This window comes from Anopheles gambiae, chromosome 2, assembly GCF_943734735.2.
Source record: "Anopheles gambiae chromosome 2, idAnoGambNW_F1_1, whole genome shotgun sequence".
In the NCBI taxonomy this organism is placed as follows: Eukaryota; Metazoa; Arthropoda; class Insecta; order Diptera; family Culicidae; genus Anopheles; species Anopheles gambiae.
In genome coordinates this window covers 3,107,414-3,134,376 of record NC_064601.1, presented here as the reverse complement: position 1 = coordinate 3,134,376, position 26,963 = coordinate 3,107,414, and the positions used below count along the sequence as shown (strand labels likewise).

The following is a 26,963-nucleotide window of genomic DNA, read 5'->3' as shown; positions in this document are numbered from 1 at the left end:
CAGACTGGATGGGACGACCCCAACAATCAGCAGCAGCAGCGGCAGATTCAAACTCTCTACCAATGCTCCCTAGACAAACAACATTATACAATTTTGCTATGTTTACTGTTCGTCGGATTGGATGCTGCCGTTTGCCGGGGCGCGCTGCTAACCCAGGTTCAGATGACCGTTTCCTTTACATTTTCGGTGACCATCGGCATCGGCGGTGCGTCCGGGTGTGTGTGTGTGTTTGTGTGCGGTGCTAGTCGTTGTTGTCGGTTGTTGTCGCCACTGGCAACATCATATATTACACATATTTGCGATTCATGTGCCGGATGCCTTTGGCCGGGGTCAGTCGCAAAAGTGGCCATTTGTGTGAAAATTTGTTCCAGTCCAGCGCCACAGCCTCGTGGCTCGTGGTGAAATGATTATGTGTAACTGGGGCGTACCCGGAGTGTGTGCGACCGAAGCCGTTGGCGCGTCGTTCTTAGCTTGATCTGGGGTTAGATTTTATTTCGACATTTGCTGGATCTCTCTTCTTAACTGGCAAACGGGAATTGGATGGTTGCGGCCATGGCAACAGAGCGAAACTAGCGATAGTTCATGATTAAGCGGCCCAGAGATGAATAAAATTCACATCAAACTCAACGTTGATATTGCATTTTAACCAAAAGCTTTACTACAAACGCTTTGGATGATTCAAACAAACAGAGCACAATACAGTTTCGATGAAAATCTGCAATCTTGTTCATCCAGTCTAAATTTAGCTGCTACAAACTGGATAACAGTTACGAAACATTCAAGGTGAAAGGGATATTTTTGGAGTGTTTAAATATTCAAGCTTTTGTATAGCATTGTACCAACAGAGAGCCTATCCTCGCCCGAAGGTATTTTAACCATAACAGGACTCAGGATATTGATTTTCATAACAAATTAAACAACCAAGCCATACTAACATATCCCCTTCTTCTAATTTCAGCGACCTTTGTTTGCAACGTTCAGATGCAAACAAAAGGATCTTACAGAATAGAGAACAAGCACGATGTTAGAATACCGCCTCCCTGGACGCTACACGAAACGGTACCAAATTCAGCCGAACGAATCGTTCCCTTCTCCTTTCCAATAAAACCGTGAGCGGCATGCCGAATCAGTTTCCCTCCAGACAAGGGAGTTGGTTTTTTTTTTTTTGGGGAAAGAATTGTTCTCCCAGCTCAAGTACTAACTTAAGGACGGCAACACCACTGCAAGCAAGACATGAAGGGGAAAGAAAACTGAACTCAGCCCCCATTACGACGGTTTCGATTTCCGATAGTAAAACTCTGGGACCCATTTTCCCGCCGGCGGCCTTGGGGAATATTCGGGCTGGACGGTGTATAAAACAAACATGGATCAACTGATATGCTCTTCCTGTGCCGATCGATGTGTGCGCCGCCTGTCAACCTGCCACCAAGGCCCGGTGCGCTATCCCTACGAACAACACCATCGGAGCACATTGTAATGGAGGCTTTTCCCAAAATAAATGATACCCTGAGGGGAGAGGCGTTCGTGCGAGCAAAATACGAAACATATTAAAGAAAACAGAAAAGATAACCTCATCACATTCTGGGACGGGGTGGTTTGCAGCATCCGAGAAGCACGTGGTTTCTGTTTATCCCTTTTGCCAACTCGCTGTAGCGACGAGATTCAATCAACCAATAATATGGGCTGCTGCTGCGTCGAGGTGGCGAACTGTGAAGGTGGCAGGGGGAGAGAGCCATGAAAACCTGACACTTTTCTTTGGGGTTTGCCGCTGGAACCAAAGGAACAAAAGACGTTTTGACCAAGAGAAGGGTGTTGTAGTCAAGGGTGGGAGGAGTGACAAGGAAGTTATGCACTATACAGGGTACGCATAGTTCATCATAGCGGAACGAAATTGCTGCTAATGCTGCCGCCGATGCACAATAATGGTCAATTTCAAATGATTCTTCCCCCAGCATCGTACTAACTGAGGGAGAATCTTGCGATGAACGTCTTTCGGTAGGGCGAAAGCAATCTTTTTTTTTTTGCACCTAAATCTTCATCATTCTTACAGGCCGGGAGGGAGCAAAAACGTGAGACGAGAGTGTCCCATTTGGGCCAAGTATGATTCGCAAGAAAGATGATGCTAGGGTTTTATCCTCGCTTCCGCTTCTTAAGCCGTCGTCAGCTGCAACGATGATGGCAGATGGAATTTATTCGCAATTATCGATATTCGTACCAATGGCCTTGGGGAGCTGTTCCGCCCAATATCGAACTCCAAAACATGCCATGGTGTTACAGCGCCACGGCAGATAGAATGTAGTTTGCCCTGTTGCGGCTGTACATCTACGGGATGGCATGTTCGCATATGCGATACAAGGCCGCAACATTCGATCGATGAACATAGCCGTAGCGCTACTGGAAATGTCAGGGACTTGTGTTTCCCTTATCGGGCCCTTTGGAAGGTGGTACACGGCTCACAGGAATGATAAGATTTGGCCTACCAAAACGTATGCATCTGGAGGGAGATACACGTACCGGTTGATCGGAACACGAAGGGCCAAATTGATCCCGCCTCTCTCCCCTGAGTCCGTGCGTTCTTCCATCGTTCACACATTTTCCGTACACCGAAATAATAAAATAGGGAAATGTAAACATTGCCATCTCATAAACATCTTTCCTGCATCCCCTACACCGACCGAAGACCGTCGTCCCCGAGGCTTGAAAAATTGAACAGATGCTGATTGAACGGCGTTTAGAGAGCCCGGTGTGAGTGATACACCATTACACAGAAACTGTGGGCCGAGTTTTCCGACGAGTGCTCACCGTACAGTGCAGGAGTGGGTCGTGAGGGAGAGAAAAATATAAATAAATTGCGCAATTTCTTCGTGACGCGATGTTTCTTTTCCGACGCTTGTAACAATATTCTGGACACATTGGGAAATAATTTATCAAACAACGAATGATACGGGGGGAGCGGCGGCAAGGCTACTTACACCACCTCGTCTTCGGTTTACCCTTGTGCGCGACCCAAACACGGTGTGACGGAGGCCAAACACGTTGTCGCTGTCGTGCGGGCATCTTTCTGCGTTCGTTCGTATATTCGTATATTTTCTACACACCCGGCATTCGTGTCGGTGCGGAACAGTAATTCGGCAATATATTTCCCCCGGCTGGTTACGAAGGTGTTTTGGGAGGACGGAGACTCGCAAGAGCATAGGAAGGAAGATAAGAAGATGGTGAAACACGACACGTGAATCGAAATGAACGCCTATGCCTAACTCGAAGACGTTGGAGGACTAACCCCGTACACACACATACAAACACGATAAATACGCAAAGTATGTTTCACGCATACACATGCACCCCACTATGATGATACAATTTTTGTGGAAATTCATCATGTTCGATAATCCAAAAACGAATCAAACCTCATGTCTCAATGGCATAGGAGTGGGAGCGCATGATATCTTTGAATTGTCTTTTATTTTCTCATGAGGCGTTTGATGATAACAGTCTTTTAATTCACCTCGAAAAAGCCAATCGAGGATTGAAATTGATACGATGTATAATATATTGATAGAAGAGATTGTAATAATATATTGATAGAAGAGATGTTCACCAACAAGGAACACAAACCTCTTAAATTTGTTAAAAGAACCAATATTTAATCACAAACCAATTAGGCATTTGTTATTGATTTGCAATTTCCTTTTCAAAGGCCATTTAATTACTCTATTTTTAATTGATTTACGGTACATATCGTCGACTACAACGAGTTTTAAGCGTACACGTAAAAATTAATTCACATTTTATGATGCGTACTTTTGCGAAACTGTTCCGCCAATTTTACGCTCGAGCACTTTCAGAATACAGCTGCAGAAATCGAATCACATTGATTCAATTAATTAACCCACTCGCTCAGAGTGGTGTATAAAATGTGTCAGCATGAGACAAACACTCACTGAAAGTGTTTCGGTAATCGGTACAAAGGACATTCAATGAAAATATGCAACGCGCTATTGCGTTATTGACAATGATCGGCATTACTCCTAGCATCACCGACGCATCAATGTACACGGCCGTGTTGGGACACTCAGCCGACTGTGACCAACTGCGCTCACAGTCGTAAATACTGTCGTAATCGGCGTAAATTAATAGTTAAAATATGCCATCGCTAGGTGCGACTTATTTCATTCAATTACATCCCTTATTCCAGGAACGCTATTGGGTAGAATATTCTGTCCCTTCTGTGCCAAATCAACGGCAATTCCTGCGTATATCAGATTACTAGCAGTGCAATGTATTATGCTACAAAAAAAAGACTTTCATGGCAAGCAATAAGTATGCAATATGCATGAAAACAACACATAAAGAGTTTTAAAGTTTCTCCTCTTGGCAAATAGGCCACAACCACAAGCATGGATGTCCTCCAGACACGACCTTGTGCGGCAATGCGATTCCAATTCATTCGTCAAGGTGCCAGACATCGTTGTTCTCCATTTTGTAACGCATCCGGTTACATGGTACACCCATCCGTTCACACAAGAACACTACACACGTCCCACGGCGGCAAGTCCGACCGGTAGGTAGAGGGAGCGAGCGCTCACGCTCTCCGCACTTGGCAACACAGTCTCGAGACTGACTCGACACGCTTACGGAGCAGGCAGACGATCGGACGGCTCCAGTTTCACAATCCGACACAACTTCAGAAGAGCATGCACCATCAAAGTACAAAAGAAAATGACAGGATAAAAATCACGGGCCAGAATAGCTTACTACTGGCGCTTTCCTTTTTTGAAGCGCCCTACCTTCAGCCCCGTAGTAAGAGTTCGACTGAACAACAATTCTTGTACCATCAATTCTAACCAGACACAATCGTTCTATGGGAGTGAGAGGTGGTTGCTGTCTTTATTCCAGACCGACCGAAACCTAACCGAAGCGAGGTTTTAAGAGAATGGTTCTTAAAATGCAATATCCAGAGCAGTCGTTAGTGTCAATGGCGACCAAGTTGTTGGCCGTTGATTTGCCGCTACATTAGTGTGCGCTTGCTTATCTCGTAGGCACTCGTCCGCTGTGAAGTTTTTCTGTGCTTGCAACCGAGAGAGTGAGAAATTAAGGGCTGCCAACTAGTTTAAATAGCTTCTTTAAGTTGGCATTCGGGCAAGGCCCGATTACAGCCGCAAATATACAAATATACAAATATACAATAAAACAAAAAGCTCTCAAATGTACCCGATTTTACTGAGCTCGACAAAAGTATGTAAAAACACGCAATTGAACCTACGAATAAGATACTTGGAATTCAACACAATAAAAAGGAAGCTTTATCGGAAAAATAATCGAGTGTACTCGACTTAATAATGCAATCCATTCTTGCAAATAAAAATAGACACATGCACCATGTCAACAGACCCCAAATTTCTTTTGTAAAACTCATCAACATGCAAACGATGAAAGTGCATTCCCAACACTATTCAGCCAACTGAAACAGCCTGGTCTAAAGTGTAAGCGCTTAGCTACAACAAGATTAAAATGTTCACCCACGTAAGCATCGCATCGGTGCGACGTGTGTATCATCTCATGGAACGTTAATGTCCAATAGGCTTAGGCTGGCCATTCCATCATTTCGGTAGCAAAAGCAGAGAAGCACACGCTGTCACAACGGGTGTGGTTTGATCCTCTTCTGCAGCCACTAAAGTGGCACACTAAATGATTCTAGGCTGTTGCACGTCCAGCACGTCCAGCCGTGGATATAGCCTAATGCGTCTCTATTGCACTACGTTACAAAAAGCGACACACATTGTTGATGCAGTTTGTAGCGCTGGCACTTGGCGTGGGATGTAGTTCTTTGCGCTGTCCACACTTCACCCGTTTAGAAGTACAAACAACGGCTCAGTCTGTGCGTGGGTATGTTGCAGCCTCGCACTAGAACGCTTTCAACAGTTTCATTAGCTTTCGGCAATGGGCAGCGTTCGAAATGGCAGCATCGTCGTCACCATCGTCCAACTTATAACGGGACGTCAAAAGGGTTTATTGATGGCGAACTGAAGCACAAACGTGACCATCTCTCACATAGAGCCTAGTAGGATACATTTTCCAGGACTTGGTGTTTTGCCGTGCTGATGAGATAACTATAAAAAAGTTATCAATTTGATAAAAGCTACACTGTAGCTACACTACAAAAAGGTAGAATCAAACTGCAACAAACTTTCAAGTTGATGTTAATTACAAATCCGATGTGTTTTGATGTTTTATATGCTGCACGGCGTCTATCTGTTAAACAATAATGCCAACTGAAGCAGCAGGACGATTCCAATGAAAGAGCAAACTACAAGCGAAGCACTTTCCAAACCAATTGCTTATAACAATGGCATGATACAGACAGAATCCTTTCCAATACTAAAGCTTCAACCAATAGCAATCAGGAACTACTTTCAATTGCACTTCAATGGTAATATGTGAACATGTGCAACCTCCTTCATCAGAAGGAAGAATTTCATTTTCTCAAAGCTATTCCTTGTAAAGCACTGCTGCTCATGCGATCCACAATTGCTTTTGCAAAAGGATTTCATTGAATCCATTGAAAAAGAATGTGATTGTAAGGTTTTTACCTTACCCGAATGTTGACCAACTCTCATATCTGATTAGGATCTACTAGAATTACTCTGTCCATGACCAACATATGAACACCTGAGGGGTTGTGCAAATTTCCGTTGAAAAGAAAAATCAGCTAATCAATTTCATTAATGCAAGCCAGATGTTTGTGGTTTGTGAAATAATTGTGTGCTGATAAAAGCAGCATATGGAATTCCGACACAAAGCTTCCCATAACGATTTCGTGTACTATAAATTGTTACAGAGCAAACACTGTCATAAATAATAATATCCGCAATTTGTTGAGCGCATAATGTTAATGTTAATGTAATACAAACACACCATTATTTAACGATTACGCCATAATTCAATCCATTCGGAATTTATTTCACTCTCACACCGAACCCTTCAGCACACCCCCGAAAAGATGCTGAGATTTTTAATTGCTCTCTAATATTTTGCACCATTTCTAAACGACTAACAGCAGAGCGGGCTTATCAATGTTTCCCCGTTGGCGCTTTTCTCGCCACCTCCCCGATTCGCTCGACAGGATCAAGGTGAATTATATCGTTCCTACTTTTTGATAATTAATTTTCCCAAAGTAAACAACCAGCACCGGCGCGTCGGGGAAGCACGGAACCAACCATACGGCCCCTGCAGACGGCGAGTAAATTTAAACTTTCCACTGCTTCGGAGCGGCTGCTAAATTATCCTTCCCACCACCATGGCTCCTGTCAGTAAATTGACGGCACCATTACTTGCCCGCCCGCAAACCACGCGGTGGTGGAAGGCAACGCGTCGAACCATGAAAGCGAGAGTGTTTCATTCAACCGATTATGGACTTAGAGGCACAGGCTCACAGGGTTGCGGGGTGCAGCATTAATGGATCGTGGACGCTTACGTTGGTATCTGTACACTTTGGAAAAATAGCTTTTAGTTGCATATTGGCTCAAAACCACAAACCATAAAAATAAAGCTGAGTACGACCGTTTTACCCTGTGTTTGATGTAGTTTACCTGAACCTGAATGTCTTTGATGTTTAATAACACGTCCATAGTTCGATTACGAGCGTTAAAGCATGTGTGGGCGAATTTCGTTCTGGTCCTTCAACACCAATACCTAATCGATAAACGCCGTCGGGAAAGTGAAAAAGGTCGTATTTTGCGACATTACGCTCAACGTTCGCCCTACGATATCACCGCCAATTTCCGATAGTTCTGACAACGCTGGAAAAAGCATTAATTTCCCCCTCTTTCTACCCTATTTCCTGTTCTCTTTACCCTTTCGCACATGCAAAGCTCATTAGCTTCTGATAATGAGTCTCTAATTGGGCCGCCAACTCCTGCGCCACTGACATGGAGGCCAGATGGGTTGTGCTGTAATGCGAGATAAAGTGGCTTCACCCACTAGGAAGAGTCGTGCGCTCATGTAAACATCAGCCATCTGTCTCGTGCGGCCGATATAATGCCAAATGGTTTCATAGCCATATTTTACATTCAACCAACATGGGTCCACTTTCACTCGTTCGTACCATCGCCGCAAGGCTAACACTATCGACGCTCGATCGATAAGCCATCAATCATAATCAAACGTTTGAGAATGAGGCCCCCAAAATCGGATGTATCATTGCAGGAATAGCCTACCGTACGCAATCTGTTCTTGTCGACTTGTCAACGCGGAGCTAAATTTCCGGTAATCAAGAGATTTTAACATTTTTCGAAGCATGCATTCTGATTTTGCCAACCCACGCCGCACGCATACACACATACACCTACACCCACGCTGTGACAGACACACAACGATAGTGCGCTCAATCCCGGATCGTACTGATTGCTTTGGACGACACAAACTAATTGACTCGACAACATGCCAGAGCCCATTAAACGAGCGAACGTCAATTATCTGTTGTGAGACGGGAGCGATCCGGTCGAAACGTTTGATGCATATGTACGTCCTAGCAGAGCACACGAATCAACCTCAACGGCAAATGCCTCACCGTGGCAGAACCTCAGCATCATTAACCCAGTCGAACAGACTGTGCAGTGTGTGCTTTGATTTCTAGCAATTTTCATCATTAATATTACGTAGCTTCAGAATATTCATTAAAATCGACTACATCAAACAATCGGCAGGTTCGTGCCGGTTGTCAACTAATGAATCTCAGTCACATCAAAGTTCGCTGCTAGTAGGGCTTTAGAGTGGAAATATTCATGCGTTAAACAAACATCCACGTGAAATTACATCAAACTTTTGTGGCAATTTTGAAGGATCTGAGCAGTACAATTTTATCGCTACCTCAACAACGCCAGCCATCATTGATTATATTTTTTCCCAGAACAAGTTCACATAAGCATCGCATGAATAAATCGCACTAATCCTCTCCACCCTCCGAGCCAAACAAAGTGCAATGCAGATATGCACCAGAGCTGCATAATTATTTATCCTAGCACAAAACTCTCGTTCGCCTCGCTCGAGAAACCACAATAGAGCAACAGTGAGCCGGGGAGGTGGGACCATTAAATCATACCACCAGTAAACATTACCACCATCACACGATAAAGTGGCAACGGCATCCTTTCAGCAGCCACGGGAGTACTCTGCAGAGTTTATTAATTTATCAACTGTAAAACAACAATTCACCGTGTTCCGGCGCATTGGAGTAATTTTGGGGGCGAAAAAGATAAAGAGAACACACATTTAATGCCTCAATTTCACTATGCTAGAGAGTGGCTGCATAGCAACGACAGATTGCTGGCCGGAGAGTCAAACCAGCAGTAATGTTTAAAATGCTTCACACTTTGTGATGCGCGCAAAGGTTGCATGTTCTACGTTGCCCAACGGACAGTGGTCGTACCAGCAGCGAGAATGGGGTTTGCCATCGGAACGATCGCGTTCGTTTTAGCCAAGGTGATGTGGTTATTGCCAAGCCGGCAAGTCACGCTCTGCCGTAGCAGCAAGCATACTCTTAAATGAGGGTAAGCTGATTAGTTGAACAATGATAACGCTCCCAAGTGATAAGATTCAATTTTCACATTGAAGCGATTGAAATGAAAACCATAACTGACCGTTTTCTAACGAGTGTACAAGTTATTCAAAGAATTTGTCTAATTAAACAGGAGTCAACAGAACATTCATGTTAACCTAGAGGTGACAGTGAATAAAAACTTCTAAAGTTGATGTATCGTTCTTGTCACATCAAGCAGAAAGTTTCCTATTAATTGATCGTCCTAAAGAAATAGACATTGATCGTTGTTTGTGTTCATAATAGCATCACACAAGAACTCTGTTCCGATTCTACATGAAATGTTACTTCGAACGTCAAACCTATAGAAAACACTGCTCAAACTAGGACCATTGGCAAACTAAAGATTGATTCTGTCCAATTGCTGCAATTGAATAACCGACGTTCGCTTTCATACGTGAAAGACACACAAGGAACATCTTGCTAGCTACCCAGGCTCAGCCGCCACCTTCTCTTGGCCCATTTCCTACCGCACAAAGTAAGTTAGTTTGGCAACGGTAAGCGAAACTTTCTTACGCCAGCCCCGAAGCGGTTGGCCAGTAAACAATCTAATTAGCACGGACGTTAGCAGGCGCACAGAACAGCACGCCCAAGAAGAACTGTCGAACAAGTGCCGCTGTATTTGCAGACTTGTTCACCATGCCCAGCAGCTGTTGTACGGGAGGTGGAGAGCTAAAGAGCGGGAGCGGCGTATTCTAACCAGTCGCTCACGTTCGCTACACGCTGAATAGGCTTTGGGCCAACAACACGGCGCACTTTTCTATTCCAGTTGCCACAGCCGATCCCTCTGCTCTGCCTCTTCTCGACCCAGTTGATGGCCTTTCTTCTCCCGGTGGTGCTAGCCTTCTACCTGACTTTCCGAGAGCAATACGGTCGACCGCTGAATGATTTGAATGCGTTCTGATGTGCGACTCACCTGCAAATAGAGCAAACGGAACAAAACGAAAAGTGTCAATTAGTGCAGTCGCTCTAAGTGGTGCCAAGTGGCGAAAGGCTACGTAATTCTGTTACGGCAGGAGCAACTTTTTGCACTAACGGGTCTTTTTCCGTCCGCCCAGAACTTGGCTGACGAGTTAGTGTACTGTGCATAATATGCTGATGGCCTCAAACTTGAGATGAACATGCGTAATATTCTAACCAGTCGTGATCCAAATTCGTGTGAAACACATTTTCACTGATGGATGTACCGTATTGGAATTTCATCTTTTGTTCAACCGATGTTCCTGCAACACCTTGCTCTTAAGGGATACACAATCCATCGTTTCTTCATTTTTCCACTACAATTACATTGTGTTTAGCTAGCCTGGCCTTACTGAAGTACTCATAATAAATAACAACGTGTTTTACAGGATGCAAAGAGGAAAAGAGGAAAATGTGTTTGTATATTTTTCGATCTCACTTAATGGAACGACTCTCCAATAGCAGGGGCAGCACTTAGCGGAGATCAGACAAAACAATGGAATTTTTGGTCCGCATCATGACCGTCAGAGCTTCTTGAAAAGGTACAGTGGCGTCATGTTTAAACAACGTGCCGTACCAACATTTGCTCGTTCAATGGGTAGCGTCAAAGATAAACAATGAGCTTCAACATCTTTTGGAGGGATGAGACATGACCTTAGCAGGGTCGGCGGACCACGTTTTAACATTCTGCGTTGCTAAGAGCATGACTTGAGAGAAAATGCTTCCGTGACACTTGTCTTGCTGTGAGATAATAAAAAGAATCATTATCATGTAGTGTTTTCTTTACCGTATGCTGGATGTTATATTCTTTTCTTGGGTGACCTGTTATCACCTTCCACTTGAATATGTGCATTATAATGTCTCCTTTGTTGGTACCAAGATTGATAAAAAAAGAAAATTTGGAAATGTCTTGTAAAAATCACCAGATCTGTAATAATACTTTATACAAAGCCTGATAAATCATGCATAAATAATAAAACACACAATATATACATTGACAAATCCAACTCAAATCATTCATGATTGTAACAAAACTGTTTCACTACAAAACGAGTCTACATCATGTACAATTGTTGACCTACAGCCATGGCACCATTCATCCATTTCGTTTGCACAAACACGTCGATTCCCCGTAGACCAGGCGGATATTGTAGCGGATGCTTCCCCGAGGCCAACGAATGCATACGCATGTAGAATCATAAAGACTCGTGTGCCGGTTGAATGCATGTCTCCCCAACTCCCGCGATTGGGATATCGTAGATGCAAAAAAAAGCCCCCTAGCATCGCAAAAAATATGCCCACGTCCATAAATTAAATGCTTGTGTGCTTGTCTTGGGGGTCGATGGTCACGCACAGGGATATTGTACCCCCGTCGAACAGAAGTGGCGCTTACGAATGGCTCTCGTGTCCATTCATCATGGCATCTCGCTTGCAATGGTTCATGCATCTGCGCCCTCGAAACGATGATTTACTATTCTATGCTTGATTCGGGGTACGCGACAAGACAAAAACCACCCCCACCACTGCACGCGCTTCATTCGTTGCGCTTATGTTTTGTTTAACACTTTGACCGCCAGCCTGACGTCACAGTTTTTGAGTGAGCACGTAGCGCATGGCAAGAGAGCGATGAGAGCGACAGTTTCTCGTGCGATTGTTATCACTCTTTTGTTTAATTGCGATAAGCGTCGTAGCACATGTCGTTCTCGTTCTCTCTTTCCTACCTCATTCGTTATCAAGAGAATTGGTGAGCGTCAGATACAGAGCTGAGCGGTGAACAAAGCCGTCATGCGAATTTATATGACACGGCGCTTAAAGTGTTAATTCCTATGCATCAAACAGCAGCCCATCTCCAGCGGAACGCACAATTGATCGAGCGCAGCCGCATGTGATGGTGATGTTGTAAATTGATTTAAATCCATCGCTCATGATTCGCTTTAACGCTGGTAATACATTTCAATTTGGGTTGGTGGTGTCTTAAGATCCTATCGCATAAAGGTTAAATGGACCATGCTGTCAGTAATTGATAGTTCTTAGCGTGTTCACTTTTATGACACAATTTCATATGTGAAGTGAATCTATGTAGCAACTATGCTAAAACTAGCATATAGCATAAACACTGCCACATTGAGCGTTTGCGTGTGTATCATTTTATAAAATGGAGACGCCTGGTGCTCTCTGTACCTTTGTAAAGAACCAGCCCCTTCATTTAACAACAATAAACGAAATTGAAAGGAATCTGGGTTTTCCGAAATGGACAAGTTTCCTTTCCCTAGCACAGCAAAGCCACAGCTGGGATTGATCATACTTTCCCTTGCGTGTGCCATGCTTCGACTGGCGTTGTTCGCTAAATCGCATCCGGCCCTGAGCGGTAACATGAACGGCACACGATGACCGGTTCCGGTCAGTTCTCCTTGCTTTTACGATACAACCAATTACTCGCCAAACGTGCTAGAGCCACGTTTCGATTCAAGAACTTTCATTAGTTTCCAGCTAGGATTGATCACGAAAGGAAGCAGCAGAACGGAAGGGGAAAGACACAGAGAGCGAAAGGAAGCAAATAAATCTGGAAACATGCTTCACGAGGCAGCACACGGTCACTCTATTGCCGGTTCGTGCAGATTGATTTTCATTTACACTCTCGTACCCCGCCGCACATATGCACTTTGGAATAGCGATAACAAATCAGCAGGATACATTCGGATTCGCAGCAGCATCAACAACCATAAAAAGGCATTCTTTCAAGCGAAACAAGCGAAGTGTTTCTTTGGCAAATTCTGTAAAACGAACGCAATAAATACAGCCTTTCACAACACCAGCAAAACGAGTTTAATCAAACTCATTTGTCGATACAATTTTAAAGATACTTTCTATCGAAATGCATTCATTTATCGATTCTCGGGAAGCATTTCCGCTAAAGGAAACGTTACCGTAGTTCTCCGAATAGTCCGAGAGCTTGTGATTTTGCGTGCATAGGACACATTTTCATTGTTCAGTATTCAAATGGCATGTTTTCATACAAGCAGCCCTCTGCCCGATTTACATACATACGTATCGAATACCAACACAGTTGCAGTAGTTTGGCATTGTAGGCACTCGCGTTTGCGCGCCAGTAAGCGCTCCATTACAATGTACAATTCTGAATCGTAGAATAATTCAACAGAGCCTTTGCCACTATATTGATTATCGCGCTCAATTCCAACTAACCCTAATTTTTCACTTAACTTAACACACATCTGCACTACCGGTGCGTTATTCGCACGGATAATTATGATAAGTCCAAGCAATTCCTAGCAAGACGCTGTTGATGTATGTGTATTGAATATTTATGCACAAGCAACCTTTCACCGACACTTAACCTGCGCACGTTCCCCGGCGAAGGATGCTAAACAGCGAACCGCAACTCTCTGATCCCTCTCTCTCTCTCTAACTCGCTTTCACCCGCTCACGTCAGTAGTAGCTGGGTGCCACCAAAACGGCTTCACAGCCTTTGCCAACGTTCACGCTGCCGTGTACATGCTGGTTCTCGACCTCGCTCGCTGACCCTTAAATGCTGCCGAGGGAACACTCGCCAAACATTTTGGGCATGCGAATGCATAAAATGGGATGCGAACGAATTTCGACCGAATGGATGGGAAGAGAGGGGCAACGAACGGACGACCCAGGCACGACATGGTCGACGAGGGTTTTGCCAATGAATATTAATTCGTGTGATTCGTTCTATTGCGTGCTGCTGCTTTCAGGTACACCCGTTCGGGGGGATGGTACCCTTTCGAACGCATTTGTCAAGTGTGAATGCTTTGGCCACGCGTTCGCATTACTATCAGCCGTATCGAACAGCATGCGAAACAAATTAATTCTGCTGTTTTGCAAATTAAAATCTCTTTCCTCGAATTTTTAGCAACATTAGGGAGTAGCGCATTGGCCATAAAGTACGGATAAAAAAAAACAAACGACATTCTACGGCGAAGAAGACCGAAGTATGCAACGGAACGGAACGAAATGACGCACCATATTTCGCACATGCATCGCGCGTTTCAATGGGTTGTTGTGATCGACAAATTGATAAAGCGATACCAATTGATGTTGATCGTGCCAGGCGAGGGGGTAAATAATTTATTTCAATTCTCCATAATTGACAGACACTTCACACCTACAGCAGAAGGCACTTGTGCAGTGGGGCAACTAGTTGTGTTCGTGTTCTTGCATCAGATGCCGATGGTTTGTGTTCGAAACAAACAGCCTTTGCCACACGGATGCAGTAGTAACTTACAAAACCTTTTAATGTAAATTATAAATCATTTACTCCAGTACAACAACTTCAAACGACCCATGGCAACATGATATAACCCACGAAATCTGTTTACAGTATGGGAAGAAGAATTGTCCTAAACAACGTAAACGCGTTTAAGACTCGTCTCGTCTCCTCGAGAAAACATCAAAGATCACGCGAAAAAAAAAGGCGTTCAAACGTTTCCAATGCCACCTCTATACCGACCGAGGCAGCAATAGGACAACGCAAAACTTCGGGCACTTCACAAACACTCAAGCCGTGAACCACTGTCGAATTTCAAAGCTGCGCTCGAAATCTGTGTGTTTACTTCCTTTGCCGTATTGCCGAAAGACAAGCAAACCGACATCGAAAATACGGCTTATCGCTTCGGGGCAATTCGATTTGCTTCATTAGTAACGCGACGGGGGGAGTTAGGCCGCGCTCCTGTTGGCGAGGTTATGCTTTCGCACGCACGCACGGCACCGAAAGGGCACACGACGCTGGGCCAGAAGGCTGGGTGGGTTGTAAAATTTCATCTTTCGGCAAAGTTTTCGCACGGAAAAGTTTCCTTTCCGCCGCAGTTCGTCAATGCCCCGGCCAGCGACGGCGTTTCAGCGAAGACGCTATTTGCTAAAAATGGACAACCTACAAACCCCAACCCAACCATGACCCTCTGGCGGAGTGGGTTTCTTTGCTTTTTGGAGGCCCGGATCGGACGGATGAAGGATACACACAGGCGTTACAAATCTCATTAACACATTCGATCCATCGAGCAGGGATTCGGTGTAATGGTAATTAATACTGTAAAAACTACCTTACTTTATCGTTTTGACACCTTGCGGCGGCTTGTGGCTTGCGGGTTCGCTTTGTGTGTTGAACAAACTAATGCGTCAATGCTTCCACTGGGGACACGCATCATGACACCCTACCTTGCGTTAAAGCTACCGATCTAACGACACCTTTGCGTGGTAGTGTAAGGTTTCCTGCATTGGTTAAAAAAGTTACCTAAAATATAAATTCCAACCACTTGCTAATGGCTTCTTAAGTGTAGCGCTTCATCTTCCAGGAACATTCACAGCAACAGCTTGCACTACACACATAAGTCGTTATTATTGTTTAAAGTCGAAAGATTAGGTGAACGATTAGATTAACTTGCCATTCGCAACACACTGGGCTCTATATTTCTAGCAAAACCTTCACCTCTACCCAATGGAAAGTTCAGGGCTAATCGCGTGAAGGCACTGGCCTTGCTGGCTGCGACGACTTGCACCCATCACGTAATTTGATATACATACATACACACAAACGTACCACTCTCACTCACACATGCTCATGCTCTTTTGCACCGCGGAGCAAGGGTAAAGTGAACCCACATTTAGGTGAGATCCTAGAACCAGACAGACCTCGGGGAGTTAGAGACTCGACCATCTAAGCGGCTTACCAGCGACTGATGTGGGTAGTGCTGGTGGTAGTGGTGGTAGGATCTGAGAGAGCGAGAGAAACACACCGTTTTGCAAATAGCAACATGTTGCACAGGTTGGCGCGGAGGGCGGCTAATGCGCGCGACCTGTAGGAGGCCTTATGACTTGAGCTCATGATTGACGGAGTGAAAGGAAAAGAAACATACAGACACACACAAACATGCACACACTAATACGATGGTGGCATGTTTGAAAGGATACATTTTTCCGTTTGATAAATGGCCGCCGGGCATGAAATAGTTTGCCCTAACTGACAGGCGCTCGCACAAACATAAACACTCACACACACATTCCGGTGGGTTGAAAAGTTGAGAAGTATTCTACGGTGGACGAGGAGTTTCCGACAAATGGTGATGCCACAACAGGTAGGATACGGCCGCCATAGCTTGCTCTCTTCGATAAAACCCTTCGTTATTGGGGGCTACACTGACGGTTGGATAATTAGAATTGATTTGACTGCGGAAAAAAGCGGCAACTACCGCCCCGGTCTAGTCCGTCTAAACTGATCAAGCTGGATGGACCAATTAGGGGGGTAATGATTGTGGGTTGTATCGTAGTAGTAGCTGAGTGGCATGATTAAATAATTCGACCTGTTGAATGTATTTCCACTGTGTGGCGGTTGTTGGCTTGTTGAGCGTTTAATAAGGAAGCATGATATACTTATCAATCAACAAAACAGAAGTCGTGTTGGATTTCCCGCCATTTCTGTGTGCGAAAATAACAAACCAATGCCGACGAGCAAATTATTTGTTCATCCGCTACTTTATTACCAAATAGTTTCATTCCATCATTTGGCTCACTATTACAATATGTTGCTAGCGTCTACTTACGAACGGGAGAAACATTTCATAAACCAGCAAGCATCAGTCAATAAACAAACAGAAAACCGGGACAAAAAGTTTCCATTTTTGTATATTCTACCATTTTCCGACAGGGGGAAAAGAACAAACGTATTGCTTGCTCATTCCAAAGTAGACCACCATTGGGAGCACTTTACTGAAACAATCGATCTTCATACGGCGTGTCCGAAGCACGCGAATGAACGTCAGCAAACGACCCTCGAAGAAGCGCTTTTGCGTTTATTAAATTTTATTTCATTCAGTTCTACTCTTCCCACCGATTCTGTTTGATTTGCGAATGAAGCACGGCGGTAGGGATTAACAATTCTCTGCGGTCTCTCCGCAATTGCCATCCATATTTATATCATTTCCATTTAGCCTCAATGAAAACGGGAACAGTGTCATAATGGTTCAAACCCAGAGGCGATGAGGGCGAGAGCAAGCGAAGCTGCTCCCGTTTCCGTTTGATTTACGTTTCATTTCCTTCCGCAGCCCGTCGCTTTTGCAGCGAGCCCGAGCTAACCGTAATGACTGAGACATCGTTAAATTAAAACTAAATGAAAGAAATTGTAAGCGCATTAGCACGATGGTCGCCCACACAACTTGACAGCTGTTTTCTGGCGGAACGAAACTTTTTCCCCTGGGCTTTCCTCATTTTCCTCACCGAATGCACGGGCCACCACACACACCGTGTGCTGTTGCTGTACAAATTTAAAGCACAGTATCCCCCCTTTGCTGAGCAGCTGTGGGGAGTTGAGGTTGAGGTGTGGCGTGGGCCAAAAAGGACACCACCGTCATCATTTTCCCAAAACTTTCCACCAAACATTCGACCGAAATTTGACTTTGTTTAATGTTTGTGAAGAGTTTCGTGTGTAAGAGACCTGCGTGCTTTTGCTTCTGCTGCGATGTGGTGCGAAAAACTTTCATCCCTTGCGCTACCCTCTTGACTCGCGGAAAAGGGATTAGCAGTTGATCCCTTCGCGTGGCGTTTCCGGCGGGCATACCAAACAGTAATTAGCCAAGATGGTGCCGCATAAAAATGTAAACTTTTCTCCCCGCGAGACGCACAATACGCATGTTGTTTACTTTTGATTGTTGGGGTAGGATCATTTTTAACCTTAAACTTTTAATGGGTCAACCGTTGCAAAAAAAGGGGTGTCTCTTAAGGTAAAGATCACAGTGAAAGAAAAATGAGACCAGGTCGGGTGGGGTGATGTGGCAAACAAGCTACAGATGTACTACTAATTTAAGTATCTTTGACTCATGATGAGCAATTCAAAATTACAACGAGCATAGCTAACTGAACATTGGAAGCAAATGACAGCACCATAGTCAATCTTTCGCTACTATCAGGCTGGATACTAACATATAATACTAATAGTAAAGTAAATCGTAGCTCTAATTGGTATCACTAACCCTTTTTCGTTACGAAAACAGACCTTTAACACAATATATGCAACCAAATTCCATTTCATATGTTCAGTCTCCAGTACCAAAATTACACAAAAAGTGCTTCAACCAGCACGAGAAATATTTCCCATTCCGTTCCGTTCGAAAATACGTAACATTGCACGCTTCCCACCACACGGACCGAGAACTGTTTGCCGCCCAGCTTGGTCGGAGCCTATATAAGGTTTCTAGTATGAAATTTTAAATTGATTTTTCGAGTGCCTGCACCGTAACTACCGAACCTCCCGTGCACCACTCTCCCTCCCTCGATAGAGCTTTGTGTTTCAAGTTTATGGCTCATGTCAAACACTTGTCCCGAATACCATTCGCTCACTCTCCTGTACAGCTGGGACCGCTGTCCGGTACGCGATCCGACACAAGCAATTATGAATACGGTAGCTAGCCCGTTGGTTTTTAGCACATTCACACAGCACACGTACGCCGGGGTTTCGATTTATCCATCCGTTCGGGGTCCAGTTGCGGAATGGGCGTTGTTGCATTCGGCAAAAGGATGAAACGCACACTCTCACACTCGTTCGCAGCAAAATGCCCGATGGGGTTCGGGAAAACCACACCGGGACGGGTACATCATCGACACCCTTAGAGAGACATGGTTTTGGGGGCACCGAAAACGCACAATGAATTCGCAAAGAGAACCCAATTTCCATTCATGTTTTTGAAGTTTGCCATTGCTGCAGGCTCTAGCATCAATTCCAGCTGTCTAATCCAGACACATCAGTATAGGGGCTGCCAACCATAAATTCCACCAGCACTTATGCAAAACTAACATGCCAATCGGAACAGTTCTATGAAAAGCTCGTCACCACTTCAAGTTCAAGCTCATCGTTGCATGTTACTTTTGATTTTTTTAAATAAAAATCTTTTTTTTATCTGAAATACTGGCAGATAACAATAAAATTGATAAATTGACCAACATGTGAGCTCGCAAAGCAAGTGTTTGAAAACAATTAAATTTATAAAGCCAAACTATTATACATTATGACTCTTTTGCTCTACTGCATATCATATAGACTGAACAAAATCACATCATTTCATCCGACTATTGTGATATGCTGAGCCCGGTATATGATTCCAACAACTCATTCTCTAACATAACATGATCTGAATCTCTGTAAAACAATCAACCAAACAACCAACACACCATGGCACCGGCGCTTTTGCGTTCCATCATAATCTTTTATACTTGACTCTTGTGGACTTGAATGCAGGAACCATCTCAACTTCAGCAGAGCATCTGCAGAGAAAGAAATGCGTCTGTTTTTGCAAGCAAGACACATTTCACATATCACGGTTCCTCAACCAAGTTTCATTAAAATGTTAATTATTTTGGTCGCTCTTGACCGTAAACTCCACCAGCACTGGAAATGCGCTCTGATCTCTATACACTATACAGAATGAACTTATTCATTTTGTGGTTATGTTTAGCTTGGGACATCCAAACCACTCTGTGATAATTGCTTGGAAACATTAAATTTCAAATCACAAAGTGATGATGGATTTTCAACAGCTCACCGAGCGCACATGAAACGAAATACATACGATATGAGGTGTATTTCATTTTTAGTTTACCTAACATTCTTCCAGACCAACCAACCGGCACCGTTTGGCCGTTTGGGAACCAAAACAAAACGTAATGGGCATTGGATTTTGACGCAAATTTGTTGCCACAATCTCAGTTTAGCCAGCGTGCAGAGTGCACCAAGACTCATGCAGAAGTTTTTCTAGCCAAATGGCATTGTTTTCGACACCTGGAAAGCTCCCAACTTCGTTATTATTCGCAACAGCCTTCCTCTTGTCTCGCATGTTGACCGGAATTTGCGATTCCGTAGCAAAACTTTTCCCGTTTTCCCGCTGTTTTGTTGCCGCAAAAACAAATACAGATGCAATGGTCAAAGTTTAAACCAAATCATAAAGAAGCTTTGCTGTGAAGATGGGCAGTTGTAGATTTAAAGATCATTTGAACAAAATTTAAAATGAGAACCTCGTATGAGAGAATTTTCTTCTCCTTAAATAACACCAAATCTATTGTTCTATTAGTAAACATAAACAAAGCTCTGATAAAAGTAAATACTCATCGTTTAATTAGCAACCACACCCCTTAACAAACCATTGCTTGACAACGGAATAAAACATTTTCTTCTGTTGTTGGCAACTGGGGACGTTTGCGGTTCCGTGCTTTGTCCTTTCCACCCTCCAACCAACAATAGGAAAGAATGCCAACAAAAAAGATACTTTTGAAAGCTTTTTACCTCTGCTCCGAACCTTTTTACGCACGGAAACTTTTTCCAATGGGGTGTTTCACCGCCACTGCATAGCAAACAAAAACACTGACCACGGACAGCAACCAAACGTTGCCGACCGTATCGCACTTATTACGCCAAACATCGTAACTGAATTTGTTTCTTGTATTGTCAAAAACTTTTCTCCCCCTTTGGTCCCAGCGTTCCGCGCGTACGTACAACTTTTCAAGCTCGTTGCCTGGCCGCACGCACGCCCGCACAGATAACGATTGAGTTACGCTCGACAGCGAGAGCAAGAACGCGTCCTAAGCCCTACAGATAAGCCGAAGGACGAGTACGCGAAAACGGAAAACCGCCTAAACATGCTGCCGCGCGCCTGGTTTCTCTGTGATGGCTGCGCTTCACCTTCATCATTATCGTGCAGGCTTTCGCGAACGAAACGGTTGAATAATAATGTCCATTAAAATGGCGAACAGCCCGCAAACAAACACACACAAACGGATCCCACCAAAACAACGAGCCAGATCCAGCAAACGCTGAGGCGCAGCAAAAGGGACACCATTTGGCATCATCGACATGATCGTCATTATCATTTACTTGAAGCCGCTCGGTCTAATGAACTGTATACCGGAGGATAAATGAAGATTTACAGTCTCGATAGCAAATGAAGCATGAGAGCGCACATTCTCCTTCCGCACATTCGCCCTCCGAATGCTTTGAGCTTTTAGTCTACTGCTGGTGCTGCGCCTGGTGATGGTTGTTGGGTTGGTGCCGCTTATCGGAATCGGTTCATTTTATGCTCTCTCCATCAAATCTTGCACGTTTATTGGTGTAAAACAGAGTTCAGCAGTAACCGCCGCTCCTTAGCAGACATTCACGCTGTATACTATTGCAACGGTCGTTACTACGCCGTCAAATAAACTTCACTCAACTTCAACTGGTTTGGCCTTTCGCCTGTGAAACGATGTGACACTGATGTCAAATGATGATTTGGAGATTCAAAATTGAAGCTTTGCCAGAAACCATCGACGGTGTTTAAAGCTGGCAAATCGTCTCGAAATTCATGCGAAATAATCAACGCTGTATTAAAGTCAATCTACAGAAGATGACCCTAGCTATTCGGTATGATCAAAAGCATTATCGACTCAGCTTAAAAGCTCGTTATGAGGAACAATTTCAAGATACGCCAACAAAAAATTGCTGCCAATAACATCTAATGCGCTTCTCGCCTAATTCTAATCTCGCTGCAAATTACATACCACTATTCGTGGCCGGTATTCAATTGAAGTTTTCATTGCACTGCAAACACCTACCAGAGGCACCCGATAATCTCGTACCCCAGTTAGCCAGTCAACAACACATGCGCCCGCATTGTTGCTAATAATTATCACTATCTCTCAGTCCGCAACGTCACCACACCCGCCAGCCAGTATATGGTGTACAGCTCAATGGAAACGATGCACTGGGTCCAGTCCAACGAGGAGCGCTAATGCTTCTCCATGCGGCTATGACTGCTAATTACTATTATTATCAAATTACATCGCATTAAGTGCGCCTCGCGCAGATGCCAATGATTTCGGATTGCGCGACAATTTAGATTCAGTTCACGCACCGACCACCGCAGGCTAGGTACATCGAAGTTCCTCTTTTTTTCCCACCACGCAATGCCATCCACTCATTAGCTGGCCCAGCCCCAACAGGGTCGGGGCAGAAGAACAAAACGCCCTCTCATCGGTACCGCAATCGGTGGCAGAGGAGTTGGTTTATCGCCGTATGCAAAGCAATTAGTTTAATGGGCTATGGAACGCCTATTTATAACAGCACGTACGAGTTTAGCCCTCGGTGAACGAAAGATGCACGCGAGATACAGCCGATAGACAAAACCAAACGGACTAAACAGCGGCAAAAAGAAGGGCAAAACAGTCCTCTAGCGTCCGACACGACCTACATCGCGCTTAACTTTTTCCTGCTGCTATTTGTATAGTATTCCTCGTTGTGACTCTCCTGCGCTCTCGATGGATCAAACCAGCTGCAACAATTGCACGGAGATGGTAAAGGAGCTCATCAGAGCTCCCACACCCAGCACATACAGAACCGCAAAAATACTCCCCGGAGCTCACCCTAATAACTGTTCAAATAATTTCGCCCTTTTTCTCCCTCAATCCTTGCCACACGCTGTCTCTCCCTCGGGCAGGAAGTAAATTAAAGACTTCTGCCCAACAATAGCAGCTCCGGTGGAACAGGTCGACACCAGTACTTTCATCGTTTTCGATACATTGTCATGCCTTTGCACTAACCTCCCGTACCTAACACAACACATTTCCCCTCTGGCACAGCCACTCGAATGGGTCGACTCGACCAAACCAACTAATATGAGTGAAGCTCCTGTGATTCCTCCGCTCTGGCTTCATTTGTATGAAGTTATTACAATCACTGTAATAAACTTTGAGGCAGAGGCGAACCGTTGCTTAAATGGCACCCGTCAACTACACGCCGTCCTCGGGTGCCATTTTGTGTCAGGGCACACAAATAAACCCCGCCCTCTAAACCCTCCACCCCACACACACACACACATGGCGACCATCGGCCGGAAGCACCGGAAAAGCTTTATTCACCCCGACTGCTGCTTCCACCTGCGCCGTCCGTCCATTGTGTCCCCATCCCTCGGGAGCACGGTGGCGTTGCAATTCCAAAGAATACAGAATATCCGTACACGGGACACAGGGCAAAACGTTCGAAAAGATATACCACCGCCCGTTCGGGGTTCCGGAATGCTTACCCTCCCCCGTAGGGGGTTGAAAAACGACGAAAGGATTTATACTTCTCCCGAGGATAATAATTATACAATGCTAGGCGCACCACACTCTGAAAACGTGATGGCTTAGCGCCGCTCACCGAGCGATGCATATTTTGTGGGTTTGCAGAAGCGAGCAGTGGAGGGGCGACGGATGGGGAAGCCTAATCCGCACACTCTACACTACTTGGGGTCAATTTTTATGCCAGCCTTTCGACTGGGCATGGTCGCTCGATTCCAGCAGATTCTGAACAGGGGTAAAGCGTTTACTGCGTTTCGGTTTCGATCGTTATCCAATGCACGAAGCACGTGTATGGAAGAGTAATGTCCGTGCTGGGTAGTCGTTAAGCGGTCAAATTTGTGGCGATGGGTAATTTTTAAAGACGAAACCGTTGACCATTGAGCAGGAGTTGATTCCTCTGGGAACAATAAAACTTGTTGGGGGGTAAATGGATCAACGTTCAACTTCGTTGCAGGTTTGATTCTGAACACCTCACTCAGGCACATCGAGGGTTCACACAAGTGAGCTAGGCGCTTTAGAGAGGGCGTTGGAACACATTTGTCGAGCAGATTTATTGGAAGATTACAGGCAATGCTTGTCCTAAGCCGAATCACCCATTCATTGAATATAGAAAGATCCTTCCTGCATGCAATCCAATTAAGATTCAAGGATAAATAAGTCATCATTTATGCGAAATGATCGCTACTACAGAAGGTGTATATCATAAGTAATAAAGTAGTAGCCTCTTAGAATTCCTGAACTTATTTCAACCCTACCTTGACGCTTTATGAGCACAATACAACACATCTTAACAGCTACAAATTTAATTACATAAATGCATCACATCGACTTACCTTTCCCCGATTGATGAAACCGTGCTCGGCGGCAACTCGATCGGCCAGACCATGCACATCACCTTCCGGAATGTGCACCGCCCAGTGATGTGTGAAGTGGCGTACGCCATCCAGCATTTCATCGATTTCGTTGACGCTTAGCAACTTCGCCTCATCGTCACTACTGCTGCTACTGCTGCTGCCGCTGCTGCTGTTGGCAGTGGCCAAAATGCCCGCCAGCAGTCCCTTCTTAAGCTCCCCGCCATCGCCACTACCCCTTACACCGGTTGTTACATTTTCATCACAGTTAACCGCGGAATTGATGCCGCTAAATACTAAAACTACCGATAACACTAGCACTAATTGAAACTGGATGATGCGACTCCACGGAGACGCTCGGGGATGAAGGTGATGCTGCTGGTAGCGTGGGTGCACAGTCACAGACTGACATCGTGGACGCCGCGTGTGACAGCCACCAGCGGAACAACTGCTTTCGTTACTACCACTGCTACAATCGTCGGAGCTGCTGCTGCTGCTACCTTGATGCCATCGGAGCTCATTTTGGGGATCCTCCGGATCGTCTTGATCAGCGGATCGCTCGTCCGGGAAATAGCTATCCGACCTGGAGTTACACCTCAAAACTCCACCATGCTGCTCTAGCATCACCGCACTTACTGACCACGGTACATCGTGCTGTCCGGTTGCATTGCCTTTGCCCCTGCTAAAAGATTTACGTTCGCGCTGCAGCGCAGTCTTTATAGTCATTTTGATGCAGGAATCCTTCGCCCGTCTTGGTTAATCTAGCTGCACAAATTGTTTCAGAGAAGCGACCACCACAACACTCCACAGCGTTACAAGCCACGAACAGACGCAAAGCGCTCCCACCGGCATGAAGGTACGGACAGCAAAACGATCCAGGGCCACAGCGAGACCAGAGCTATCGTTTACTGGGAACAGCTAGAGCCGGCGTTCCACACAATCTCCGGGTGGTGGTGCCGTTACGAACCATATCCATCCAACCGTCTCAGACCATAGCGTCCGAAGGGCTGGTTCGTCCTGCCGGTATAGATGCTTTCCCGGAACCGGGATAACTAGTCATCCAATAAGGCTGCACGGATGACGGAATGTGGTCGAAAGCTTTCCGAACCGACGACAAGGGTACCGTCTCCGTTCCGAGAAAGCTCTAGCGAAGCAGCAGCCGAGTACACCGGTCCTGGGTCCGTTCTGCCCTCCAGTCGTAGGGATAATCAAGATGATTTAATTAAAACATAATTATTATTAATTTCATCCCACCGAGGCTCGTTCTCGATGACCTTTCTAGCCAAAGGCGATTCTTACGAGTACCTGCTTCGGGGTGATTTATCGGGCCGATCTTCCGCCTCCGCTCCGCTTGCTCGTATTTCGTTCCCCAGTTTCTGACCTCCGTCTCTCGGTAAAAAAGCACACAAATTTGAGGCTGCTGCCCGGGTGTCTGGCTCACAGCCACTTTTAATACTTCTTGCCGGGCCGGTTGATAAGGCGAGTCTTACACATCGCTCCCTCTGCTTTCCTTTTTGCCGCCACCCCCCACTCGACACGCGCCACCGGTAGGGCTCTCTGCGCCGCCCTCGCTGAATGGTGATTTCCTTATTTCCCGACCGATCCTTATCCGTTTTTAATCAATCAATTAAGACTGTACACCGTGCCCTGTGCAGTAAGCGTGGCACGATGGTCGCTCTTGCTGAAACGATCCACCGGCTTCGTGTCTGATATTAAGGATGCTCTTCCGGACGACTTACAAAAACGGACAACCGTGTAGTCAACGGGCTCCTCCAACGACGGTTTGCGGCGATTCACTTCTTCACCTTTACAACTTTTTTTCTTTCTATCGGCAAACGTTGCCCATCACTCGACACGAACACAGACGCGCGCACGCACAAGCTCACCACTTTGCTTCTGTTACTAATTTGATTCTAGAAAGTTCCGTCCACTCTGAAGAAAGGAAAGAAATAATCATTTAATAGACATTACACAACAATCACACAACAAATACAACAATATCAGATCGGCCGCTCTCTTTCGATTTCGCGACCAGACCAGACGAGCAGGACCAGGATGCAGAGTTTAGCTCTAGTTTCTACACTAATCAGTTGATTGCCATTCCGTTAGTTAATCTAGTTTATACACCGTTCACCAGGATCTGGCATTCAACCGATTTCGCTGAGTTCACTTCATTTGCGACTGACGTTTTTTTCCGGCGTATGTGTGTTTGTGTGGTATCACTGTTTGGCACATCTGAAATGATAAACAGAAAAAACAGACATTAAAATTACAGAAGTTGAGTAATTAAAATACTTTAGTATTTATTGTTTCCCAAATCCAAAAAACTTTGTGCCATCACGGCACACAGAATCTTTCCTAATAAACGTCCAAAGAGTGATGAAGAGCCCCTTACACACAGCAAAAACCAGACATTAATATAGCAATATCCCAGTAGCGTT

The 26,963-nt window shown here is 45.0% G+C and overlaps 1 protein-coding gene across 12 annotated transcripts in view; it reads right to left on the bottom strand.

Moving 5' to 3' along the window:
* The window catches only part of LOC1281848 (furin-like protease 1), a 142,958-nt gene that overhangs the window by 46,801 nt on the left and 69,194 nt on the right, over nt 1-26,963 (bottom strand). For 9 of the 12 annotated variants that reach the window (XM_061648439.1, XM_061648446.1, XM_061648442.1 and 6 more), the window contains one exon: nt 24,505-26,454. The exons of 1 other annotated variant lie outside the window; for it this stretch is intronic. In XM_061648439.1, coding sequence (XP_061504423.1) covers nt 24,505-25,248 — 744 coding nt within the window. In that variant the 5' untranslated portion in view covers nt 25,249-26,454. The remainder of the gene's footprint in view (nt 1-24,504; nt 26,455-26,963) is intronic. 2 more of the 12 variants (XM_061648441.1, XM_061648451.1) reach the window with 1 other exon arrangement.